The sequence below is a fragment of the Lagopus muta genome, chromosome Z, assembly GCF_023343835.1.
Source record: "Lagopus muta isolate bLagMut1 chromosome Z, bLagMut1 primary, whole genome shotgun sequence".
NCBI lineage: Eukaryota > Metazoa > Chordata > Aves > Galliformes > Phasianidae > Lagopus > Lagopus muta.
Window position 1 is genome coordinate 21282818 of NC_064472.1, and position 24541 is coordinate 21307358.

The 24541-nt window shown below is 35.9% G+C and overlaps 1 protein-coding gene across 4 annotated transcripts in view; it reads right to left on the reverse strand.

Moving 5' to 3' along the window:
* Positions 1-3528: 3528 nt before the first annotated feature.
* The window catches only part of ADAMTS6 (ADAM metallopeptidase with thrombospondin type 1 motif 6), a 148550-nt gene continuing 127537 nt past the window's right edge, over positions 3529-24541 (reverse strand). For all 4 annotated transcript variants that reach the window (XM_048930635.1, XM_048930634.1, XM_048930636.1 and 1 more), the window contains 5 exons: positions 18725-18854; positions 17181-17385; positions 11014-11190; positions 9610-9766; positions 3529-3994 (listed from right to left, as the gene is read on the reverse strand). In XM_048930635.1, the coding sequence (XP_048786592.1) occupies positions 3885-3994; positions 9610-9766; positions 11014-11190; positions 17181-17385; positions 18725-18854 (779 nt within the window). In that variant the 3' untranslated portion in view covers positions 3529-3884. The remainder of the gene's footprint in view (positions 3995-9609; positions 9767-11013; positions 11191-17180; positions 17386-18724; positions 18855-24541) is intronic.

The following is a 24541-nucleotide window of genomic DNA, read 5'->3' on the forward strand; positions in this document are numbered from 1 at the left end:
CCATAATTTCTTTTGCCTCTAACTCACACTAAGAGGAATTACTTCAATAAAAACAAAAGGTGTGCTAGAGAAACAGAAAATATTCTACAGGACTTTATCACAGATTTCAATACAGGATATTTTAACTGCATCATGTAAGAAAAAGAAGCATGTCTCAACAACAATAACCTAAGCACCAAGTCCTCTGAAATGAGTTTGTTCCCTATATTTATGGTTACTGATAAACTTCAGATAAAACCTTAAAAGCTCAATGCAAGAAGGACATTTTATTGTTATTGTTGACTGACTGGAAATGAAATAATTCCAAGAAGTACAGGATATTTTGCTGCCATTAATCTCATTCTTGATCTACATTTATTGCTTAGGCTAAAATATTATTTAATAATGTACACAATCATATTCTTGACTTTTCCTTTTCCTTACTCTTTTACTTATGAATGACAAACTGCTGAATAACAGAATTCTGACATAATGTATAGATGAAAGAAAATATCTCATATATATATTTTGATGCATTTGATGAAGCAAACATTAAGCTTACAGAATTCTAGCAACTGCAAGTCAGACAACAGTACCATGGGTATCATTCTTAAAAGCTGCAGTTTTATTTTACTAAATTGTCTATGTTAAAAACAAATCTGTGCCTGGTGTGGAATTTCACTGCATCAAGTGTTACAATATTTTTGTTTTCATTAAAAGCAGAAGATTGCATGTACAACAAGTGTTAAGAAACATGACAATAAATTAGAATATAATTTACAAAAAGCAAAAAATAATAATAATAAAGTAACAGTGTACCACATTAATACTGAGTATAAAATAATAAGCAACTAATCACAATAATACAAAGGTAATTTCAGTCTGTATTATTAAGGATATCTATGTAACATTCACTCCATTACAAAGTTCCTAACAAAATGGCCTATTTTGGGGTGTACACACCTTAAGGGGTTAATCTGTAGATTTTTCTTTGTTTTGATCTTCTTCATCTGATAGAACTGCTCAGTGAAAGTACTGGCACCAGACTGATTTCTGTATTTAATGTTCTACTATTTGATTCTAGGCCTGTCATATTTATAGCCTGTACAAATAGTCCTATTGTCACTATTTAGGAATATAACACTATTTAGCTTAGATTACATAGTTGGCTACAGCGTAGCAGCAGCAATGAACTGTGCTGTGGAAACCAATTTTTTTTTTTTTTTAATTTGTCTGAAGTGTTGCTTAGTTTGTAAATCCACATACATTCTGTTTTGTTCCCTTTAACAATACAATGCAATGTTGCTCCAGGGAGTTCTTTAAATTACAGCCTCAGAGCTGTTACATTGAGTAAACATGGGACTCCCTAGTGTTCTAGCACCAGTAAGAGAGCAAAATGTGTCTTTGGAAACACTCCTTACCATATTCATGTCCTAGGTGAGGTAAAAGATATATATATAGAAAGCCCTTTTCTTGTCAACTGAAAAGACACATTATCTGATAAACACAATCATGCCCTGGAGAAAACCGGACCCTGATACAGAGAGGCCTCTTGCTTAGAGAATGCCATAGCAATGCCTTTCCCTTTTATTGTATTTTGACTTAACCAGGGCATGCTAGCACCAAGGTGTTTTGTCAAAAGAATGTAGAAAATTGATTCATTTAACTGAGAAGGACTACAAACTGCCCCTGATCCATATGTGCAACTCCCAAGGCTGTTTACTGGTGTCAGTTTTAACAGGAGTTGTTTACATAGTGATGAGAGCAGCAGATAAGCATACATGAATAAAGGCAAGCCAACTGAAAATGAGTTCCACTGGTCACAGGCATAACAAAATGAAAATACTGGCAAGAGGTAGCAGATGACAAAATTTTTGTGGTAATGAATATGTGGATTACACAAAACCCCACTGAGAGATTGTCAGTATATTAGGGGGATTTCATGGTATGAGTTCTCTTAATAGTATCTACTTCTCCATGTTAATTCACATTAGTAAATACTGTGCAACACTTTTGGCTTGTTATTGGTAAAATACACTGATACACTTCAATCTCGTCATATTCTGAAATTATTTTTCACTGAAAAGTGTACTTGTTTTTAAAAAGTGCTATTTGAGTTAGAATTTGTAACACGTTATTGTTCATTTTATTTTAATTGCACTACAACAAAGGAGACATAGTTGGACACAAAAAGCACATTCATCAAGTACCTGCTGCAAACTGCAAGTGTTCAAGTACAACATATTAATATAAACTAGTACCCACTTTTTTAATCTCCTTGTTGAGTCTGTAACTGAGAAGTGAAGGGAAGAAGAGTATGACTGACATTTTGCTTTTCTAATGGTAGATTCTTGAATACGAACTGCCTAAGTAGTTTGGTTTCACATTTAAAAATGTAAGGTAATTGGTGAGTATTAAAATTATGTTTATACGAAGTGGATTATGGCAGCAGAATAGTTGAAATAGTTAAAATCATATGGAATCTAGCTACTAATCCAGAGACAGGACTTTCTTCCAGTCTCATACTGAAAGCTGCCTCAAGCTTTAAATATGATCCAGCTTGAAATGTGTACTTGGCCATTCAGGTCAAGGTGGCCAGACTTATTTCTAGCCACCCCTTTTCCAGTGTGCCTTACCCCTAATAGCCTGGCATGTACCCCAGCTCAAGCACATTCCTGACTTCTCATTTTAACAGAATCTATATATCCCCACAAGTCTTTGGTTGTAACCTTGTCTACTATGATATGGTCTCCTGAACAGCAGACTCACATATTCTTCCTCATAAACAAATACCCTTCCATTACAGTATCAAAGAAGGGAACATCTGGAATCCATTTAACTTTCAGTTTTGCAAAGGATCGTTGTTATTACACAGTAGGCTTATCTTTCACACTGATACTTCTTGGTCTTGGAGAATCAAAAATAACATATAAAACAGATCTGGATGCCCACTAACTTGTTTCTTCTTTGTGGATAGTGATGTAAACAAAAGTGCACTGGAGTCAAAGTCTTACATTCTAAGCAAGCTGTACAGTAGTAGTGAAAGAGTTGGCAATACAGTCTTCACTACTACTGGAGTCTGCCTCCCCCATGGAATTGAAATATGTTCCCTTTTAGTGGACACCTTGGTTTTGCTCGTACAAAGGTTATAAAACTGCAACACAGATTTCATTTCATTTCATAGCATACTTGTACTTTATGCACCACTGCAATAACTGTTGCACCTTTTAAAATAAAATCCCTCATGGTTGTTCTACTGAGTATAGCTTTATATGTGGTTCACAGCAGTGTTCAGGAAATATGGATTACTCCAAAGGGAATTAGATGGAATGAGGGAAAAAATATGTGTTTTTTTTTTTTAATTTCTGCTCCTTAAATAACATTTCCAAACTCATTCTATAATTTAAATTGTGGTGCTGTGTCACGAGATAAAATAGTTTTCATTTTTAAGCTATGACTTAACATTTTTTTGATTCTTCTTTACTTCCATAGTAGACCAAGTCATAACAGCTACATTTTAAACAGTTTTAAATACAAATGGATTCAGTGTCATCGCTAAGTCCATAATAAAAATTATTTTAATGGTCCAAGGAGGTAAACAGACTATTGGATTGAGTCAAAAGAACACAAATGTTCCACAGTAAGCTATTCTATATGTGTTATGCGGATCTTTCCAATTTGGCATGCCCTCCTTATACTGTGTCCAGCACTTTGGATGAATAAATCCCACTTCACAGAAGTTAAAATAATATTGAAATCCTGTCAGCTGGGGCTGACCAGTGGTTACGTTTTCCACAGGGTAATGCATTTCCAAGGACGTCAATCTTATTCCGCTGTGTGGCTCTCTTCAATAGACACTCTTCCACAATGATAATAACAAGGCACATTCTCATGCTTTCTGTGGGTCAGTGTCCTTGGCAGGTCTTGCAGCACATCTGTCTGAAGTATGCACGACTGCAGAACTTGAACTTCAGCACCAGTGGGCAATATGCCACTTTGTTCACATCTTTGCACTCTAATAATTAAAGGCATTAAAGATTAAAAAAAAAAAAATTAGAAATAAAGAAAATTTGATCTTTAACACATTCCTGCTCTATCCATCCACCCTGCTATACTTTTCCTTATCCATTGCAGTACACAAACCACGTATTTTACAAAGCCATAAAAACATTTGCAGGGCTTCTCTCCCAGGCATTTAGAAGTGTGCCCACTTTGTCTTGAAAGAATTACCATTTATTGGGATAAATGACCATCTTAGGCAGGTAGGAAATATGAGTCATTCTTCACAATACTTTTACAGCTTCTTTCTCAGGAGTTACTTTATTCATCCATCAGAGGTTATCCAAACTCTAACATGACTTGCAATATTTGGTACCATGCCTGTGAATTTGTAAGAAGCCTTGAAATATTATACGCATAGCCGTGAGCAGGGATGGGGAAAGCAAAGAGTGTTATAAATAATGGCACAAACAGCATGAGTTCAGTGACTTGACTGAATTTTGGATTATACTCTAGGCTTGGTTCCACACATCCACACTTTCTTTTACACAAAAGTCATTTTAAGGCCTATAATAGATGAGTAAGAGGTTTTTTTTAATACTTGCATTTTTCCTGTAAACTGGGATTACTGCCTCTGCAGCTACAGTGGCAGGTAACTTTCCCAGGAAGAGAAGAAGAATTCTGTTTACCACATGGAAGTAGTATTCCTGCATTTCCATCTATACAAGTGGTATATAAAGTGACTTGTCACATTACATTACATGAGCAGTGCTAGAATATACCATGCTTCTCCTTTGGCCCGATTCCCTTTCTGTTGAAAGAAGGTGGTAATAGGGAATAGAATGTTTTGGTCTATGTCCAGTTCTTACTCTGATATAGCTGGAGATATGGCTTAATCTGAGAGTTCCTTGGTACACTCAGGTCATACAGCTGTTGTTGCTAGTGCAATCTACTGCAAATTTGCACTACAATGAAGTAAATGTTGTGGTAGAAGTCTGAGACAGGATTTGTATCTCCAGTTAAAAGCATTTGCATATTGCCTTCCAGACTGACTTCAGCAAGGAGCTTTGCTTCACAGGTAAGAAGATGGAAGAGATGTATGAGAAAAAGCAAAACCCACAAATTAAAATTGCAAAAATGATGTGGGAAGAATGAAATTAGATGAATTTATCAGAAAATAATTTATCTCAAAAAATGCTGTAATGTTGCATTTGATACTGGTTACCCCTTGCAACATTTCTCGAATTACAACAGCTATGAATACATAGAATCATAGAATCATAGAATTGCTCAGGTTGGAAAAGACCTTAAAGATGAATAAAAAGGAGAGGGCCTAGCAGTATTTTAACCATTTTCATATTTTGTACTGATTTGGTATCTAGAAGTGAAGACTGGGGGGCCAGGATTCTGCTCTTACAAGGCCTAGCAGGACAAAAGTCCTTGATTCCCAGGTGTCTGCAAGCAAAGTATGAAAAAGACAACATCCAGCCACACCAAACACGCAGGAAGACCAAAAAGTAATAGTGAAAGAAACCCAATCAGGATGTACAATCCTTCAGTTATTCCTATATTTTTTCCTTCTATGTACATATTTCACATCCTAAAAAGACAGTGTTAAGATGAGAATTTTTAGTATTTGAACCTAGGAAAACCTAAATGAGTCTGAACTTAAGGGAACATACTGAATGGTATTTCTTATCATGGCAATATCCATGCTTTTAGCTAGGCAAGTAGAGGCATGAAATGATTTAAATTTTCATTTTACTAACACAGATATAGTATTTTCACTTAGCTGTTTTGCTATTTGATATTTTAGTAATTTTAATTCTCAATTTGAGAGTTGGATGTCGGGAGAAAAAAAAATTGCAGGTAGCTGGTTGAGGTACAGATATATTTCTCTATCAGCGACTGCAGCCACTCACTGTTTTATTTTGAAACTTCTTCCCAAAAGAGGACAAATGTATTTCAGAAATATTTGAGTCCCCATGTTTATGAAGACTGAGAACATGAGAGAGACAGATCGTAAATTATAAACAAAGCAAGGACTAAAAAGATTTGCTTGATCTTGATGACATATAAAAGTTCATAAAATCTGAACACCAATCTCATACACATTGCTTTTAGTTAAACACAGGTAAAGCTGCTAATTGCATTTTTGCTAAAAGTAGGATTTAGAATTATCCTGCTTCATATTTCTTTAAATTTTTCTTCTTCTTGACTAATCTGAACACTGTTCAGCCACTGTCATTTGGACAAAAGTAAGGCAATACCCTGGGAGGTGCCCACAGCTTGTGTTTTAAAAATCAGTTTTGAAATAGATACAGTGGGTGACAAAGTAACCTATTTTTCACTGTTGCTCAATGAAAGAGGATCAGCAAAATCTTCTTTGTTACTAGTAACTACTGTTAGTAAATTGCAGTAAACTACATACATTAATGTTTTCTTTCCCAAATGCTGTGGTCAGATCAGACAATATTATAATACCACGTGTCCCATTAAAGTAATAAAAGCACAGCATGTCACTGTGCCTTCTAAACTAGAGAGATCATAAAGGCATACTACAGAAAATACAAGGGAACTGAAATAACATAAAATTAGATCATACTGTGTATTAGGTAAAGCTTCAGGTGACCTTCAGCAGTCTAGATTCAGCAGACTTAAAAAATAAAATCATTCTGAATAGACTTAAAATCGTGTTACATGCTGCCTGTAGAGCATGTAATGCTACAACGTTTGCTTCAAAATGTTGTCTACAATATTTTAAATCTCCAACGAAGACTTTAGTGAAAAACAAAGTTAAAGGAGATGTTTATTGTCACAAGATAGATCCTCATTTTATTTTACTAATATCATATCCCTACAATTTTTACTATTATTTTACGGGAATGACCTATACTTTCCCCAAGAAAGTGCTCCCAAGCTGGACCAAAATTAACAATATTCAGTGGAGCAATTTAAGCTTCCTGAAAAATATGTACGTTCTTATCTTGAGTTAGCGCAACCATGAAACCACAAGTTTTTAGACAGGAAAGTAATCCCCTCAGCTGCAAACTACTGATCAAGTGTTCTTTTTAACAGTGGTACCCAAAGCACAAGGCAGTGCTAGTGGATAGCATTTGAACACAGGCTGTATGTGCAAACAGATATGCTCTGCTACGTAGATGCACCCCCAAGGGGCAGAACTTTCTTTCCCTGAAGCTCAAAACACAGGTACAAAGTAGACAACCCATTGTACCTGAAGAGAAGCAGAAGCGTACATAAAGGCATAGAATGTCCTTCTCATTGAATCACAGAATGGCCTGGGTTCAAAAGGACCTCAAAGCACATCAAGTTTCAACTCCTTGCTGTGGGCAGGGTCACCAACCACCAGACCAGGCTGTCCAGAGCCACATCCAGCCTGGCCTTGAATGCCTTCAGGGATGGGGCATCCACAACCTCCTTGGGCAACCTGTTCCAGTGCGTCACCACCCTCTGTGTGAAAAACCTCCTCCTGATATCTAACCTAAATCTCTTCTGTCTTAGTTTAAAACCATTCCTCCTTGCTATTGCTATCCACCCATGTAAACAATGATTTCCTCTCCTGTTTATATGCTCCCTTCAAATACTGGAAGGCCACAATGAGGTCTTCCCCAGAGCCTTCACTTCTCCAAGCTAAACAAGCCCAGTTTCCTCAACCTTTCTCCATAGTGGAGGTGCTCCAGCCCTCTGTTCATCTTAGCAGCCCTCCTCCGGACCCACTCCAAGAGCTCCACATCCTTCCTGTACTGGGGCCCCAGGCCTGGACGCAGTACTGCAGATGGGGCCTCACAAGAGCCGAGTAGAGGGGGACAATCACCTCCCTCTGTCTGCTGGCCACCCCTTTTTTAATGCAGCCCACAACACAGTTGGCCTTCGAGGCTGCAAGCACACACTGCTGGCTCATGTCCAGCTTCTTGTCCACCAGGACCCCCAGATATTTCTGCACACGGCATTTCCATAAATATCATTGGCAAGGAAATATCAGAACTCAAATACTTCTTGCTTAAATCATGATCAATTCATCATATGAAAGGGAAGAAAAAAAAAAGAAAAGAAAAAAAAACAACCAATAACAAACACTGCTGAAACTGGTGGAAAATGAAATATGAAGATACACTACGTACATTAAAACTCTCCATCTTTCTAGAAGACCAGCTTTTATTTTGAAAAGATCTGAGATCCATTGTTGTCTTTTGGATTAGTCAGTTCTTGAAATCTTAAAAGCCTTCTATCATTTCTAGTATGCATAAAAAAAAGTGCTTCAGTGCCTAGCAGGTGAGACCCTACTAAAAGAAGAGATCAGCAACTAGTAGCTTCCAGTAAATACCATGAACATGAAACAAAATCAAGACTCGAAGTGGCAGTGTGACTGTTAAGAACATATGTATTTGACAACATTGTGTTGTATCTTCTTATTCCTCCTAGATTTTATTACCTCAAGTGAAGTACTGTGCTAACAAGGCTATATGGCTGTTAGTATGGAACTGGCCAACTTAAACTGCAGGCCAAAGAGCAGAAGTCCATCTGGAACACCACAAATTCCAGATCTTTTCCAGTGAAGGAGCAGGTCCCTGAAAAACACTACTGCCCACAACCTTGTTTTGTATAGTTACCCTGCAAAGCTCCACTTTAAAGTCTATGGACACCCAGAGTCCATACATAGACACAGAAACTGTCTGATGGCATCCATCTTAGGAGATCAGTGTATTTTCCCAACAAATAAAAAAAATTACTAATGTAATGACAATAAATTATATGCACTCTTCATCTTGAAATTAAGAGGAGATCAAGCCTTAATCATGCCCTCATAAAAGTACTTTCCTTCCTTTGGAAAAGAGATGCTATCTGTGGCTAGAAATAAAATAATAGCCTTTGAGTTTTGTAGGATAGAAAGTTTCCTAGACTGATACTAATTGTCTAAAGATTACTTAAGAGCACATCATAAAAATGGAAATTAAAGTAATCAAGAACAAATCCATTATGAAGACGTATTTCAAATGATAACAGGGGATGATAAGCCTCAGAATTATAAATTAACATTCTCATAGACAATCATCAGTGCATTTCTGGTAAGATTTTTGTATGCTTTGTTTCATCTAAATATCTCAATTTGATTGACTGTTTTATGGATCCAGGAAATTCAAAATTAAAATTAGAATAAACTGAAAAGTCAAAGTATTCATACAGAATTGTAGCACCATGTAGCATTAAATCTATAGTCCCAGTTTTTCAATGACTGTGCAATTACTACTTTTCATTATGCTAATCACTGATGGAGTAGGTACAAACTCAGTGGACTAAGAAGTATGTCACCCTCCCCTGTTTTTTATGCATATTTCCATTGAAACAATAAGGAGACTGGAAAATAAATGTACAAAAGTACAGTATTTTGTCTGTGGCTATATATGTAGCTTGCTTATTTTTGAACTATGCTTAGCTTCTCATTGACTTCACCTTGGAACAACAATAACTAACCAGAAAATAATTGCAAAAAAATTAAGTCATAGACTGGGCAATGATACAAGTAGATTTTTATTAATAAAAAAATACAGTAATATTGATCACCTTACTTCATTCTTCCCAGATTAAACTATACTCCGATAGTAAACTTACCTTCTGTGTTGGAAATGGGAGTACTGTCACATTTACTTTCACACTGTTGCATTGATGGAGGCCTGTGTGTTTCTGAACACTCACTGGATGCTTGTCCGGTGTACGAGAGGCACTGTACTGTTCGCATCTGCTGCCCAAGACCACACTGTGCAGAACACTGAAGATAAAATATACACGAAAGTGAAACGATGTGGATCCATTTTTTAAAATATAAAACAAGATAAATGAAAGTAATCAGGAACAGTACACATTCACAAAGTTTTAAAAAGGCATCTGGAGAGATTTGGTCGATACAGAAAACAAAATATTTATGATTTTTCTATTTAACAAAATAAGCACGCTATGACTCTCAAAGAAAATAAAACAATCCAATCAGCTTACAAAACAGGTCAGAGTTGAGGTAGGAACACATAGTTTACGTTATTTCACGTATCATATTAGAGCTTAATTGCATATTTTCAAGAGAGAAAGCGTTTACTTTAGAACAAAGAGAAATAAAATAAAGGACAACAAGAATTCAAATCTGCTAAAGGACATTTTTAAGTACAAAGGCAAGTATCTTTCAAATAGAAATACTTTGTGGTTTCAATACTTTTAAAATTTCGATAATTAAATGGTCTTTTTCCAAGACTTACATAAATTTATGAAAAATAAGTGTCTGGACAAGCAGCATGAAAGAAAATATGGACTGCAAATTAATTTGACTGTAATAAGACAAATGACTGTCCCCTGGTTAGTTAGGCTAAATTATTTTCATTACTGGCTCTTATTCATTTATTTTCTCTACAGAGAAGAAACTTAAAAAGTACGAATTTATTATTTAATAGGTCACTGATCACAAGTAAGATGCAAAAAGAAAGAAATTCAGTATATCTTGTTTAGAAACACGACATAACTGGCAGCAAAATTCAGTCTGACCTTTAACAGCTTATACCTTCAATAATTAAGTATATTTTACATAAGATCATAAAGCTTTTTTTCTTTTGCCTGCTATATATCTTTCTGTACACACTATACGAATATTGGAAATGGCTTTGTATTTCCATCAAATTTCTCAAACTAAATTCTACGTGTTTTAAAAATACAGAAACTTGAAATATTGCTGTATCATAAACTCCTTGTTCATAAAACATGGAACTGTAGTAAGAACTGGTTTATTTATAAAAAACACATACAGAAACTCATCCAGTAGAAATTAAATGACTATCAATAATCCTTTATAGTTCAGCAAACTATTACCTAGCATCATATTTCAACGTGAGACAAACAGGAAAAGTTTTTACTTCAGTCATGGAAACTACTTCTTATTCATTTTCAGAAACATCTTTATCCTTAGAAGGTGATAGACTGATGGATAACATGTAGGAGATTAATGGTGATAAATATCTGTATGGAGTATCTTACCTGTCCCCAGTCTCCAGTAACCCAGCGAGGAGGAGGACAACGACCTAAACTACAGCGGATGCGGACTGGAGGTTTGCTCTCCTCTTGGCACTGAGCAGCTGGAAAAGTTTTTAAAAGATCGCTGCTTTTGCACAGAACAATTCGATGTTTAAATCCAGGGCCACATTTTGGTGTGCACTGAAAAAATATTGGTATAAACATAAAGTGAATATTCCAGTAAAATGTCAGTATATGTGTCTGAAATGTTATTAAGGAAAAATAGTAGAATATATTTACGTTCATACAACTGAACTGCTATTTTCTCAGGATAGTAGTTTTAAAATGCTTAGAAACAAACAAGCTGGCTGATGACTGCTGTATAAAGTTAAAGCTTTTATGTGTTATAACTTGATAAAAGTAGATTTTCTTTTTTATTTATGCAACTATATTACTATTTGATTCATATATGAAAATGTTTAGGTTAGTTTTAAGAGAAGCTCTGCTGCAAAGTAAGAAGGTTTGCCACATGTAATGTTATGAGACAAACTTGAGTAAAACGCCCTGTTCCACTTATTTTTTTTTACACAAATTTTATGTACCCTAAATCTCTACTAGAAGCCTAACAGAAGGCAGAGAAGGAAGACCTATTACCTCTGGCTGAAATGTAGAAAGAATTAAATATTTATACTAAGTAGAGAATAAAAGTGAATGATAATGAATATGTCAGATCTTCAGCATCATAATCATGATTCGATTGTTCTAGTCCAAGTTCCATGGAATACTGCATTTATTTTTTCCCAGAAATATTCATGAAATATAAAAACATTAAAGCAAGGACTAGAAGAAAACATCCTTTCCTAGCTGAGGAGGACTTCAACCTTAACTACAGCAGTGTGCTTAAAAATCACTTGTATTCAATTTCCTCTTCGTGGTTACTACGAATTCCATGAAACATCAATAGGAGAGAGAATGCTGACACAACCTGCCTGCCATTTCAAGAGCAGTCTACAGACTGGTGATCAGTATATTTTGTGAAAACAACAGGAGACAGACAGACTTGAAATGTAAGAGTTGCACAAAGCTGTGCTCTGAGTGTCACATTCTAAAACTTGAAATACTATAAAAATGCAAACTACCATCTAGCACAGCTGACTCTTACAAATGCCTTCTAAATTGAAGCCTCTGAAGAAGATACGTAGAAAAGTGTCTACCATGTGAATCACTGTGTGGCTTTGGGAAGAGGTTGGCATGCAGTTTCTCCTGTGTGTCAAGACAGGCAAAAAAGCAGAACATCTGATAATCAGTAAAATGAATGTCAAAATCTAAAGTATCTATAGAGTTTCATAATCTCAAGAAAATGGTAGCAAACAAACAAAACTTTGAAGATCAGCTCTTCAATTTAGGTGCACCAATTTTCTAGTCTCATTTGAAGTGCCCCTAAAAATTCTAATAAGTGAGACAGACTACACCTTATACCCAAAAATGAAAGTGAAGTATGAAAACAGGTTGCCCACAGTAATACTGAATCACGAAAAATAAAACAAAAATCAGTAAAATTAAGCACAGCTACATGTCTCCAAAGCAAGTGGAAGACAAAGTACCCATACAAAAACCAGAAAATATTGTACCCCACCACAGCAGGGTTGCAGAATTTCTGACTTGTGGAAGCCATGACTAACTGTAACACGGACGCAAAGAAAATGTTCTTGTCTCTGATACAGCTCTTCACAATAAATCCTTCTGTCCTGCAACTTTATTAACTGGAAAAATAAAAATCCAAAATAAAAACCAGAAGTAATTTACAGAGTGCAGATGAACTCAGTCAAAGCTCAAATACTGCAAAGTGTGACTTTAATAGCGAAACTGACTTTTACTCAAGAATCACAGAATATCCTCAGTTGGAAGGAACCCACAAAGATCATCATCCTCAACTCCTGTGTCCACCAAGGACCACCCAAAATTCAAACCCTGTGCCTGACAGCACTGTTCAAACATCTCTTGAACTCAGCAGCCTGGGGCTGTGCCCAATGCCCTGTGCAGCTTGATTCAGTGCGTGACCACCCTCTGGTGCAGACCCTGTCCCTAACCCCCCACCTCCCCTGGCACAGCTCCATGCCGTTCCCTCAGGCCCTGTCGCTGTCACACAGAGCAGAGCTCAGCGCTGCCCTCCACTCCTGTGAGGAGCTGCAGCTGCCATCAGGCCTCCCCTCAGCTCCTCTGCTCTGTGCTTAGCACACCCAGGGACCTCAGCCACTGCTTAGACATCTTTCCCTCTAGAATAGTCACCACCTTCATAGCAGTACATGGGCACTCTCTTGTACCTTTATGTCCCATGCCCAACTCACACTGGAGGTGAGGCTGCGCAGCACAGATCAGAGGGCCCCCTCTCCCTGGCACTGCTGGGCCTGGTGCACCTCAGGGCACGGTTGGCCCTATGGAGGGCAGGCACGTGTTAACTTGCCATCAACCACAGCCCCAGATCACTCTCCGTGGGGCTGCCCTCCAGCCTCTCATCCCCTCTGAACATAAAACCAGGGTTGCTCTTCCCCCAGCACAGAATCCAGCACTTGCTCTTCTTGAACTCAGTGTGATTACTGATTGCCCTGCCTTCTAATTGGTCAAGATCTCTCTGTAAGTTCTCTCCACTGAGGGAATCAACAGATTCCCCTAACTTAGTATCATCTGCAAACTTAGTATGCATTTGAATTCTGTTCTAGATCATTTATGGAAACATTAAAGAGAACTGGCCCTAAAATTGAGCCCTGCAGAACTGCACTAGTGTCCAGCTGTCAGCCTGATACATAACTTCATTTACTAGAACCATCTGAGCCTGACCTATCAGCCAGTTGTTAACTCCTGCTTTTGCCCAACTCTATGCAGAACATATTCTCCAGTAGGACACTATGAAAAACAGCACTGGAAGCTTTGCTGAAGTCCAAAAAGATTCTCAATTGGCTTTTTCTCAACAACAACAAAAAAATCACACATAGCATTTCACTGTTCTGACAAAAAAATCTAAGAAATATCTGTATATCAAATACACATGTGTATACATATTTACATGTGTATTATATACAGTTTTAAATATATTTCTGGGAACAGTGAACAGTAAAAATAAATCTCATTATGTTGGAATGGTATCATCAGTCAAGACACTTTGCCAAGCTACATCAGGCAAAATTTATACAAGAAAGAAATCAGTCCTTTTTTATAATAGTGATAGAATACCATTACAACCAACTGCTTAGCAGAGCAAGAAGCTTTAGATATTTTTGTTGTTGTTGTACAAAATCATAACACATTTCTACTGTAATAAAGGCTGGATGTGGAAGATTAATTGTTCATAGTTCCAAGGACAATATTATAGCACAGGCAGCTACATGGGAATGCTTATACTTTAAAGTATTTAAAATAATTAGGGCTCATAATTTGACAAATGGATACTGTGACATGTTACTACTGAGATGACGATCAGAAATTCCAATCAGAAATAAAGTTCTATGGTAATGATCACAAACAGCTTAAAAAAAACTATTCATGCCACAGACATGATCTAAGAGTCTTCAACTGAACTTCCTTTACTACTCATCCATTCTTTCCTTCTCATTCCTTCCTCTTCTGCTCCTTCCAAGTTTTATTCATTCCTGATGTATTGGAGTACACTGTGTCTTCTTAGATTGGGACAAGGGCCATTTAAAATCTTTCCTGCCTTGATTTTGATGCTCTATTTCTTGTGTGATGTTAGCAAAAAAAATGGAGTAAAAATACAAATTCCTCACATAGAATAAGACACACATTAAAATTCACTGTCATTTCTAGGTGTCTTAAGGTCCTATTCTAAAGTGAGAAAAGTGCTGAGAAGAACTGCTTTTCCACAGGTTTCAGGTTACAAAGTGGCTTTTTTTTTTTTTTTTTTTTTTTTTTTTCAGTAGAATTGATTCAAGAAAAGATCTGTTATCTTAAAACTGTATAAAACTAGAGACAGATTTAGGAACATTCCATGAATAACTACCTGTTTTACAATATCAAATTAATCTATAAAACCTGGTACAGGTGACAGAAGATTCAGGGTATAAACAAAAGCATCTGTACGTAAAATTAATGAAAACAAAACAAACAGAAAAACAACTGGAAGTTCACATTGTGCTTTAAAAGAATTTTCTTTACATAAAGGTTTACTAAAATGGCACTTCATTCATAATTTCTTATGGAACAAAACCAGATAGTTCAATAGTGTAACAAATTGACATTTTACTGTTGTTCAAAGAAAAATAATGTACATAATGGGAAAAAATGTCTACACAAGCAGTTTCTTAAGCTAAGAAGAACAGATGAATATTATATTATATAGGCATGAAATTAGACAGCAAGGAGACAGGCAGGTATTACTACTTTCAAATACAGCCATAATAATTAAGCCATTATTAACTAACAATTGACGGAGTCTCTATCCTTGAAGATACTCAAAAGTCAGCTGGACATGGTCCTGGGCATGGTCTAGGTGATCCTCCTTGAGCAGAAGGGCTGGATAAGAGACCTGTAGATGTCCCTGCCAATCTTAACCATTCCACGATTCTGTGAACCACATTATCTATATTAAAGATATATATATGGTAAGAATTCCTTTGTACTATTGGTATGAGCATTAGTACAAACAGGGAGCCTAGTAGCCTTCCACTTTGTGCTTTGACTTTCCAAAGGTTGCAACAATTTTTGGAGAAAAACCATGTGTGCACAGATGAGATTTGTGCAACCACAAGCATATTAACTTTCTCTATATTCAGTGATTTGTAATTTATTTTGAATGAAAGTTTAAAGGCGAGCATGTATATGAAAAATGGGATACAATTAATCATGAATTTATCACTGGTATATCATTCCAGCTTACTTTAATAATCTTCCATTTTTTTCAGACAAAACAACAGCTCTAACCTATCTGGGCTTCTGTAAAGAGGGAGTACAATTGCTTATCTTGAACAGAGCTTGAGAGATGCTACCTGTAAAGACCTTCCAGGATCAGACAAGAACTGACCTGATTCACATTTCTTCTCAGTCTACTTAATGATGATTACACAACAGTTCCAGCTGTTCAGTGTTACCCATATTACTGAAATTAGCAGCCAGCACTGGTAACTGAATCAATCCCAGTGCTACAAGAGCCTGTCTAAAGAAGGAATTGTAAACTTTGAAGACAAAAATAATTGAAGTGCAATTTGGCAGTACGAAGTGCAAGAGAACACACTTCCAAAAACAAACAAACAAACAAACCAAGAATCACTATTTAACAGGTACATCATCAGCTGAAGCAAAAAAAGGAAGATAAAGATATGGATATGATATGGATATTCATTTATGAAAGTAATTATTTATACAGCTGCATTTGACAGCAGTGATGTAGACAGGACATAGCTAATAAGTACTTATAAGTGCATAGAGATTACTTGTAAGTACTCCAAAGGCTTCTTCAAGATAAAAAGAGGTGTGGCCTAAGAGTCCAGAAGAGCATGGATCTGAAAAAGCGTAAAAGCATTTTTGCATTGTGATTTGCATATGTTACAGTCCCATTCAACTCTATCACAGATCAGTCTGTCTTCTTAAAGCTGCACGTAGTAACATACCTCATATTTAAAATTTGAAGCAATGGCATGTCTTGGTTTATGCTGTAGTATGTATCACTGTATTTGACAAAAGACACTCTTGAATTGAGTGAATAACAATTTTCACATCTTAATGCACGTTGTTAAGAAAGGTGATGCTTTACACCACCATGGTTCACAAAAAAAAAACTAGCAGTTTACTTTGGCTTTTGATATTGTAAATTCATCAATTCTTCTCTTCAGCTATTCACCTATTCAAGAACCAATGGAAATGCAGTCTTTCTCTTTAAGAAAATCATCTGATAGCAAACACTTTTCTGATATTTTATATTTAGCTGCTTTCTTGTATAATACTATTTTTCTGTTATGATTAATAACAACTGGTCGTAATTATCTGACAAGATAACAGAACTGACAACCCAGAAATAAAGAAAAAAATTATGAATGACAAAAACCGGTTCAATAATTCAAATGAACCACATTTTGAATTTTTTGTTAATACTTCATGTGGTGAGCAGCAGTAGGAAATGTACCAACATTCACTGGTCAGAGCTCTTGTCTTATTGATCTGATATAACAAAATTTCCTTACTTCTGACCAGTCCAAAGCGACCCACTGTGGGGGACAGGACTGATTGTTACAGGGCTCTTTCTCAATAGGCCGGTGTGTTAAACAGTTGGTATTGTCCAGTGTCTCTTCCTCAGAAGGTCCAATCTTTCTGATACAGAGAACTGTTCGTGAACGCACTCCTCCATCACAGGTCTTACTGCATTCTGACCAATCTCCTATAAACCATCTGAATAGAAAAAGTTAGGAAAGTCGATTACTGCATGTCAGAAATTGAGTAGATAATTGCACAAACCCAGAATACAAATACTTTTGTCTACTATCACTGTTAACACTACACCTAGTCAGAGTGAAATTAAGTAAAAACTTTAGATGGTACCTAGTTCAATGTGATCAAACGTAGTCTTTGCTGCTGTTAGGAGCCTCAAATATAATATAATATAATCTATATTATAATCTTTAATATATATAATCAAATATAATCTAACTGGCATTCACTCAGGAGGAAGTACATAAGCTTTTTCATTACCGTAGTTCTTGGTAATCACTGGAAGGAAACTGGAATTGTGTTAAAGAAGAAAAGTATTTAACTACTTTGTTTAAAAAGTAAGCCTTACTGACTGCTAAATTTTTCAGCCTTTTTTTTTTTTTTTTTTTTTTTTAAGTTAGTGGCGGGGGGGAGGGAAATGTTAGAATATCGTTTAGAACTGTTTTTTAGAGGTGACAATTTGTTAACTGCTAAGGATAAGGGATGGGATAGAGATGCATTTTGTAAAAAGGAATTGATCAAATGTTATTACTTCTGGAGAAGAATGTAACAGCTTTACTTCTGAATAGATACATGAGATAGGAGGAGTAAATCTAGAGGACTGCCATCCTGCAACCCAAGCACAAGCTGGTAGTTTAGGAAGAAACTGACTTCATGAATACCTGTTGGATTTTAATGCATTATAGTCTTGTTTCCTTCTTCCTTTTTGTTTCTTTTTTTGTCTTTTATGTCTTCCTTGTGTCTTTTTCTTGTCTACTACAAGTAAATGGTTTGGTATACTAAACTGTTCTCTGTTTACTGGTAAACTGTTTCTCTGTTTACTGTTTCCCTTTTGAAGAAGACAAAACAAATTTTAATATAACACACCTAGAAATCTGGCAAACATTTAGTACATCCTCCTCAGTGTGGGAAAGTTAACCTCTCACCTCAAAATTCTTCTGTCATGAGTGCCATAAGACTGGTCTCCAATTCTGTTCCCAGCACTGTTCACCACACCTAACATCTTAATAAAGTACTTCACCACCATCTTTTACTTTTCACTTGCAGTGTTGTCAGTTTCAATTGTTGAACACTTGTTCAAACCTATGTTTCTCAAAGATCTCTTCTAGGTGAAAGAAAATGATTCCAGAGGAACAAGTAGCCTTAACCAACATCTAAAATAAAACATCCTGTCTAATAAGACTGAGTCCTCGAGTTAGACCAGAATTTTATACTACATTTGATCAACCGGATTTATTATATATTACAAAGGATTTTCTACAAATGCAAGACAGACACATCTTAGTGATCATAAACTTACTCAGGTGGGCAAGGCTCAGTGTTGCAGGCTCTTTGGTTTTCTGGAGGCTTACTGTCAGGATCACAGTAGTTGTTTTGTACAACAGAGTTGTCATCCAACCTTTTACACACCACCTCTTGTTTCTGCACACCTTAGGATGAAATTAAACACCATTAATTAATCATTCTTACTGTTCTGTTTGTTGAGTAGAAGTATGTTTCACCTATTAATTATTATTCCCACTATCCCACTTGAGCGGGCTGAATGCTTCAGGGATGTGAATTCCAACTGACTCAGTGTCCCCTGACCACAAAGAATTTTTCATTTTCTTTTAATTTTAGGCCACCTCATTGAGAGAGGATTTTAAATTGCTGTTGTTTTCTAAAACAAAGAGAATATATTTATAGATTTACTGACAGATTGTTTTTATTTGTGTACTGCAAAAAATCAATTTTCCATCTACCCTTCCCTCTTAGTAAAAGACACTCTGATTTCCAAAGAAAATATCACCAAATAGAACATAGACACTGTTCAATGCAGAATTGTTGTCTACGGACTCTGGTTTAAAATAAAACAACAATCTGGGATACAGTGTTACATTTTCACACATGTCATCCTAGAAACATTTTCTTCATTAAAATAATGAAGAATTATTCATTCTGAAAGAAGCAGTTTGTCTTGTGAATGCTCTTTTGATCTGGCACTCCCAGCTCCTCTCTCATCATGTTAACTATCAACAGGCACTTCACATTTAATTGTTATTTCCAGGCCATAGTGACCTGTACCTGCCAAGGCAGCAGTCATTACAAGATAACACTTCAAGCAGATTTTCCTATTTTTAGAAAACAGAATATAAGGAAAGACATTAAAGAACCACTGACAGCAGCGCAGCTCCAAGTATTGCTGTAAACAGGTACGCAGGGCCTTCTCTTTGTTTCTAGAACAAATTGTGGACAACTGTGGATCTTCAATTCATATGGAGTTCTCAACATAGGTAGTTACAGTACTGAGATAATGGGATTGTAGCATGACAAACTGATAAAAAAAGCCTTAAATCTTAAAACAGAAGCAAATACTTAACTTTTTCCAAAATCTGAACTACATGCAAACAAACAGGGATTAAAAAACCCTGGCTTAAAATATCTTTCAACTTACGTTACAGTCCTCTCTCTTCATTTTAAGACAAATGTTTCATAGGAGGCAGATATGCAGCAAAAAAATTAATTATATGAACATATTTTTCAGACATTAAACAGCCAAATAAAAACATGGAATTTAGTTCTTTTTCTTATTTTAAACTAGTTAAATAACTTACCTTTCAATTGCTTATTTTCTTACCCATTATGAACAAGAACCAAGTCTCTGGTTCCTAAAATTATACCTATAAGGAACATTGTACTTACTTCCAACAGTGAGTCAAGCATAGCCTTAAGATGCTTGAAGTTTAGCCCATAAAGCATCCTGCTTAGCTATGAACAGAAATCTTCCAGTCTAAGCACACAGGCATTGTCTCTATCATGTTAGGACACATGGGATGTGAGACATATGTCTCTCTGACGTCATGCACAACATGGAAACCTCATTTTTCAAAACAGTCTTGAGAATGTTATTCATTTCCTCAAGAAGCTACAGATCCGGCAGTATTAAATTTGAGCATACAGTATTTCCCTGAGGTGGTTAATTTAGCCACTCGGCGGCAAGACTGCAGTTTCTAAACTGTAGGTTATGTCTAGTTTCTATTCAGTTACAGCCTAATGTAAAATATATAAACCATCTTCCAAGTATGACCTGCCTGTGCTATGTGAATGTCTTATTTGCTGATTACAGATTACATCTCTTTCTTTTCTTACTGACGTTGGTCCCATCACTCTTGCATCCTTGACAGCATTGTGGCCATGAATGTCCATTACAAAATATTCCCTTTCCCTGTCATTCTAGACACTCCGACTATTTTGTGGCATATTTTTCTGGAGATGTATTCCTAGCTAAAATAACTTCATTCTGAAATAGAGAGCTGCTATTTAATACAGAATTGCCATTGCATCCTGAAAAATAAAGGTATAAATCCGTATGTAACTACAGAGCCTTGTTAATTCAAATACTCCCAAGAGTCTGCAGGCTGGATCCTAAAACATGTAAAAGCAGTCATGAACACAAATGTGTATATTCCAAGCTATCAGGAGATGGGTTAGATTTAATCACTCAGTATGACACTTCCTATAAGCAGCCTGCTTAGCAGGTGAGAACTATGTGTATCAGCTCTCAAAATCACGTACCATCTTACTTCACCTCAAAATCACTAATCATTACAGCACCAAAAGAGACCTAATGCTGGAGTCTTGGCTCTACCACAGAGACCTAACGCTGGAGTCTTGGCTCTACCACAATCCCTAAATCCCTACTGCAGGGAAAAGATACCTCCTTTAGTTTACAGCTACACATAACCTTCACAAAGTAGGCACTCTAAATCAAGCTACGAATGTCTGACATCTCAAGTTATCCATAAGCATCACAATCATTTAAATAAAGGTTTACTTATTAAAATATATTAATTTGAAATGTGCATCTTACAGATAAACCAGGTACAACAAATCAGCTTCTCTCAATTTTCCTTCTTTCTACACATACCTGCATGCCACACCACTATACAACTGCAGGCACAGTAAAACAGTGCATTAAGTTGTCACTGTTTTCCAATTGCTTCTTACCTACACAAATTTACATGAGTAAGCTAAAACAAAAATACCATTTTCTGAAAGATGTCTACCTCTATTTTTCCACTACTTCTCAATTTATGTGTTGTACTAAAAAGTTAGTCCATTTGAAGTTAGAGAATCATTAGCATAGGCCCTCCCCATAACTACTGATACTCACATATTCATTGATAAAGATCAAAGATATTAGAGATCCGTTCAGCATTCTCAGCTGCTGACATTTTCATTAGAAGAAAGGCTTAAATTCAGTGAGATATTACACATTAAATAAACTTGGAACAAAGGAACATACAAGTAGAAGCAACACTAATCTTTATTTCTGGGAACCACTTGTTCATAAACTGATCAATCTCCACCTTAAAACTCCGGTACAGTTTCCTCTCTGAAATCCATACCTGCGACTACTACATTCATTAATTGCCAATTAACACTATTCTTGAAATGAAAAACAGTATTTTAGTTTAAATAACTATTCTGTTAATAGAGTAAACTCTTGTAGTCCCTGAAGTGTTGGATACAGCATTCATTTGGCCAAGCTGTCAGTCCTTCTGTGCATCCATTCACACTTGAGTTCATTATGCCCACAGTACAAATTATGCCCAGTATTCCATAGGAATTTTACTACTGCTTTCTCCAGCGATCATGAATACAACGTGATATTATTTCCATATTGACATATCCATATGTTTCCTAGCACTCCTATCAAGCAATTTTCATTAGAGCTTTCAATATTTTTATGCTACCATCAGAACAAGAGAAACTGAAGTCGGAAGTCATTACAGGTTCTTTAAAACGTGTAGAAAGCTTAATGACTTTTGATCTTGCAGTTCACATTTTAAGAGCACTTCCCATCTACTGACCTTTCCTAATTTTTTATTATTTGTAAGTAACAAGAAAAACCTTCCAAATTCTAGATGAATGAATCTACAACACTTACTCAGTCAAAAACAAAAAACAAACAAACAAAAAAAAAAAAAAAACCAAAAAAAACAGCTATCAGCCTCAATAAACTTATTTCTGAGGACTGTGGAACAAGAAGGTATTCTGAAGCACCATGAATGCAAAGTATCACTACGCTTAGCTTAAAAAAAGAAAAGAAAAATGCCACCAGCCAAGTTATTTATTGAACCAGTGGTCAGGTAACATATCACTCATAAGCATTTATCACTATTTACTCACGTGGTGAAGAACCATTAATCAATGCCAGGCAAATACGTTAATTCAGTTTTTAAATGTTCTGCATCATCTTTCCATATCGTATGTGATACAAGAAACATACGTGTGGATTAAGGAAACATCACATCACTGTTGTCTAATTAATATTATTTAAAATAATATTTCGGAAACACAATTCAGATTCTAAATGCAAAACAACAAAAAGAAATGGGAGAGCTGGAAATGCAATTTTAGCCAGAGAACAGCTACAAAGTAGCTAAACCCTGTAGGCCTTGAAAAAACATTTTTAGATTACTTGCTGTAGGAATATGTGGTCTCTCTTCAAATAATCTAAAAAGCATACCTAAATAAGTTCATTTAAACTCCTGGAGGAATAATTACAAGGAGTTAGACAGAAAAACCCTCCTTTCAAATATATAGATTTATGATTTATAATAAAAGATATAAAATGTCATCATGACCGGTCAATGCAATTCTAATAGAAAACAAAATTTCAGTGGTTTATTGACCATACTCTCCAGAGAATTGAGACATTTTGCAGATTTCAATTCATAAGTAGTCTGCACAAATTTCAGCAGCCAAATTTTAAACTACGTAGAACACACTTTACTGTTAAATTAAAACTACAGGCTTGTAAATGTTCTATCTACTTTTACAGGGAATCCTCCACAACTGTGATTTGCAATTGTAAATTTTAATTACAAAGGTACATATTGAATCCTGCATCACAAAAACTATTGCATGCTGGTTAACCCAGACATACTTTTTGAGCCCACTCATCAGGTCACAAGATGTTCATCACAGAGCCAAACTCACATTTTCCCTGATGAGGACAAGTATGTTCTATTTGTCCAAAGGTTGTTTCACAATTCATCTGAGGGCATGAAAGAAAAATGCAGTAGGCATCGTACTACAAGAGTCACCATCAGAAAAGGATCCAGACAGCAACCAGCTTACTTACAATAATAGATTGAGAGAAGTTTTGTTTGCGTGCTTGTTTGTTTTCTTAAATGAGTACATGAGCTATTTTATTCATCCAGAGATGAACACTAACAAAATAAACAAAATCAAAATCAATACTTTGGGTACTTTGTAAATTCCAGATATAAATGCTGCCATTTATGGCTAGATTTTTATTAAGCATGGAATGCAATGGATTGGACAGGACTGAAATGGAATGGAATAAAATGAAATGAATGCACGCACTTACTGTGGTCTATTCTTAATGTAAACAAAAGAGAAAATATGTAGGGGTTTTTCATCATCTGTTGGATATTTTTAAACAATACCATCAGCTGTACACTTCTTTATTAACAACACCCGCATTTAGGCCAAAGTCATAGACTTGAGCTTGGGAAGCTACAAAGTATCACATAAAGAAAGACATGCTTAAGAGTAATCTTACAATTCCGTGATCTCTAAGTTAAAAATTTTGCCCTTTCCTATTACAGCTCTTTTTATTTCCCTTTCCAGCATTCATTTTATTTGCTATTTCTGTGTGTTTTAGTTTCCCTTTCTTGGATTTTCTTGTTTAGTTAATAGCTTTTCTTGTTTACACTTCAATAATTAGGTCATATAGCCTTTTGTTACTATCATCAGATTTTTCTGAACTCCACTGACCATTTTATCCAGACAGTGAGGCCTTCTAAATTCCATGTGATCTCTTCTATTCCACTCTTTTCTGTCTAGGTAAACTTGCGTTCTACATCTCTGTAGATATTCTCCGACATTGTTTTGCTGAACTCTTGTCTAAGTCCAACTCCAGCTTACAGAGGCTCTGCACTACATCAAATAGATGGGTGAAGCAGAAAAAAATCTACAAGCAACTGTAACAGATACAACAGATAGCACTGTGACCCAGCAATGTTTGTTCTGCCATTCAGGAAGTCTATTACAATCTGAGTGGGCATGGATTTTAGCATAGAAATATCTTCCCTTCAAACACGGT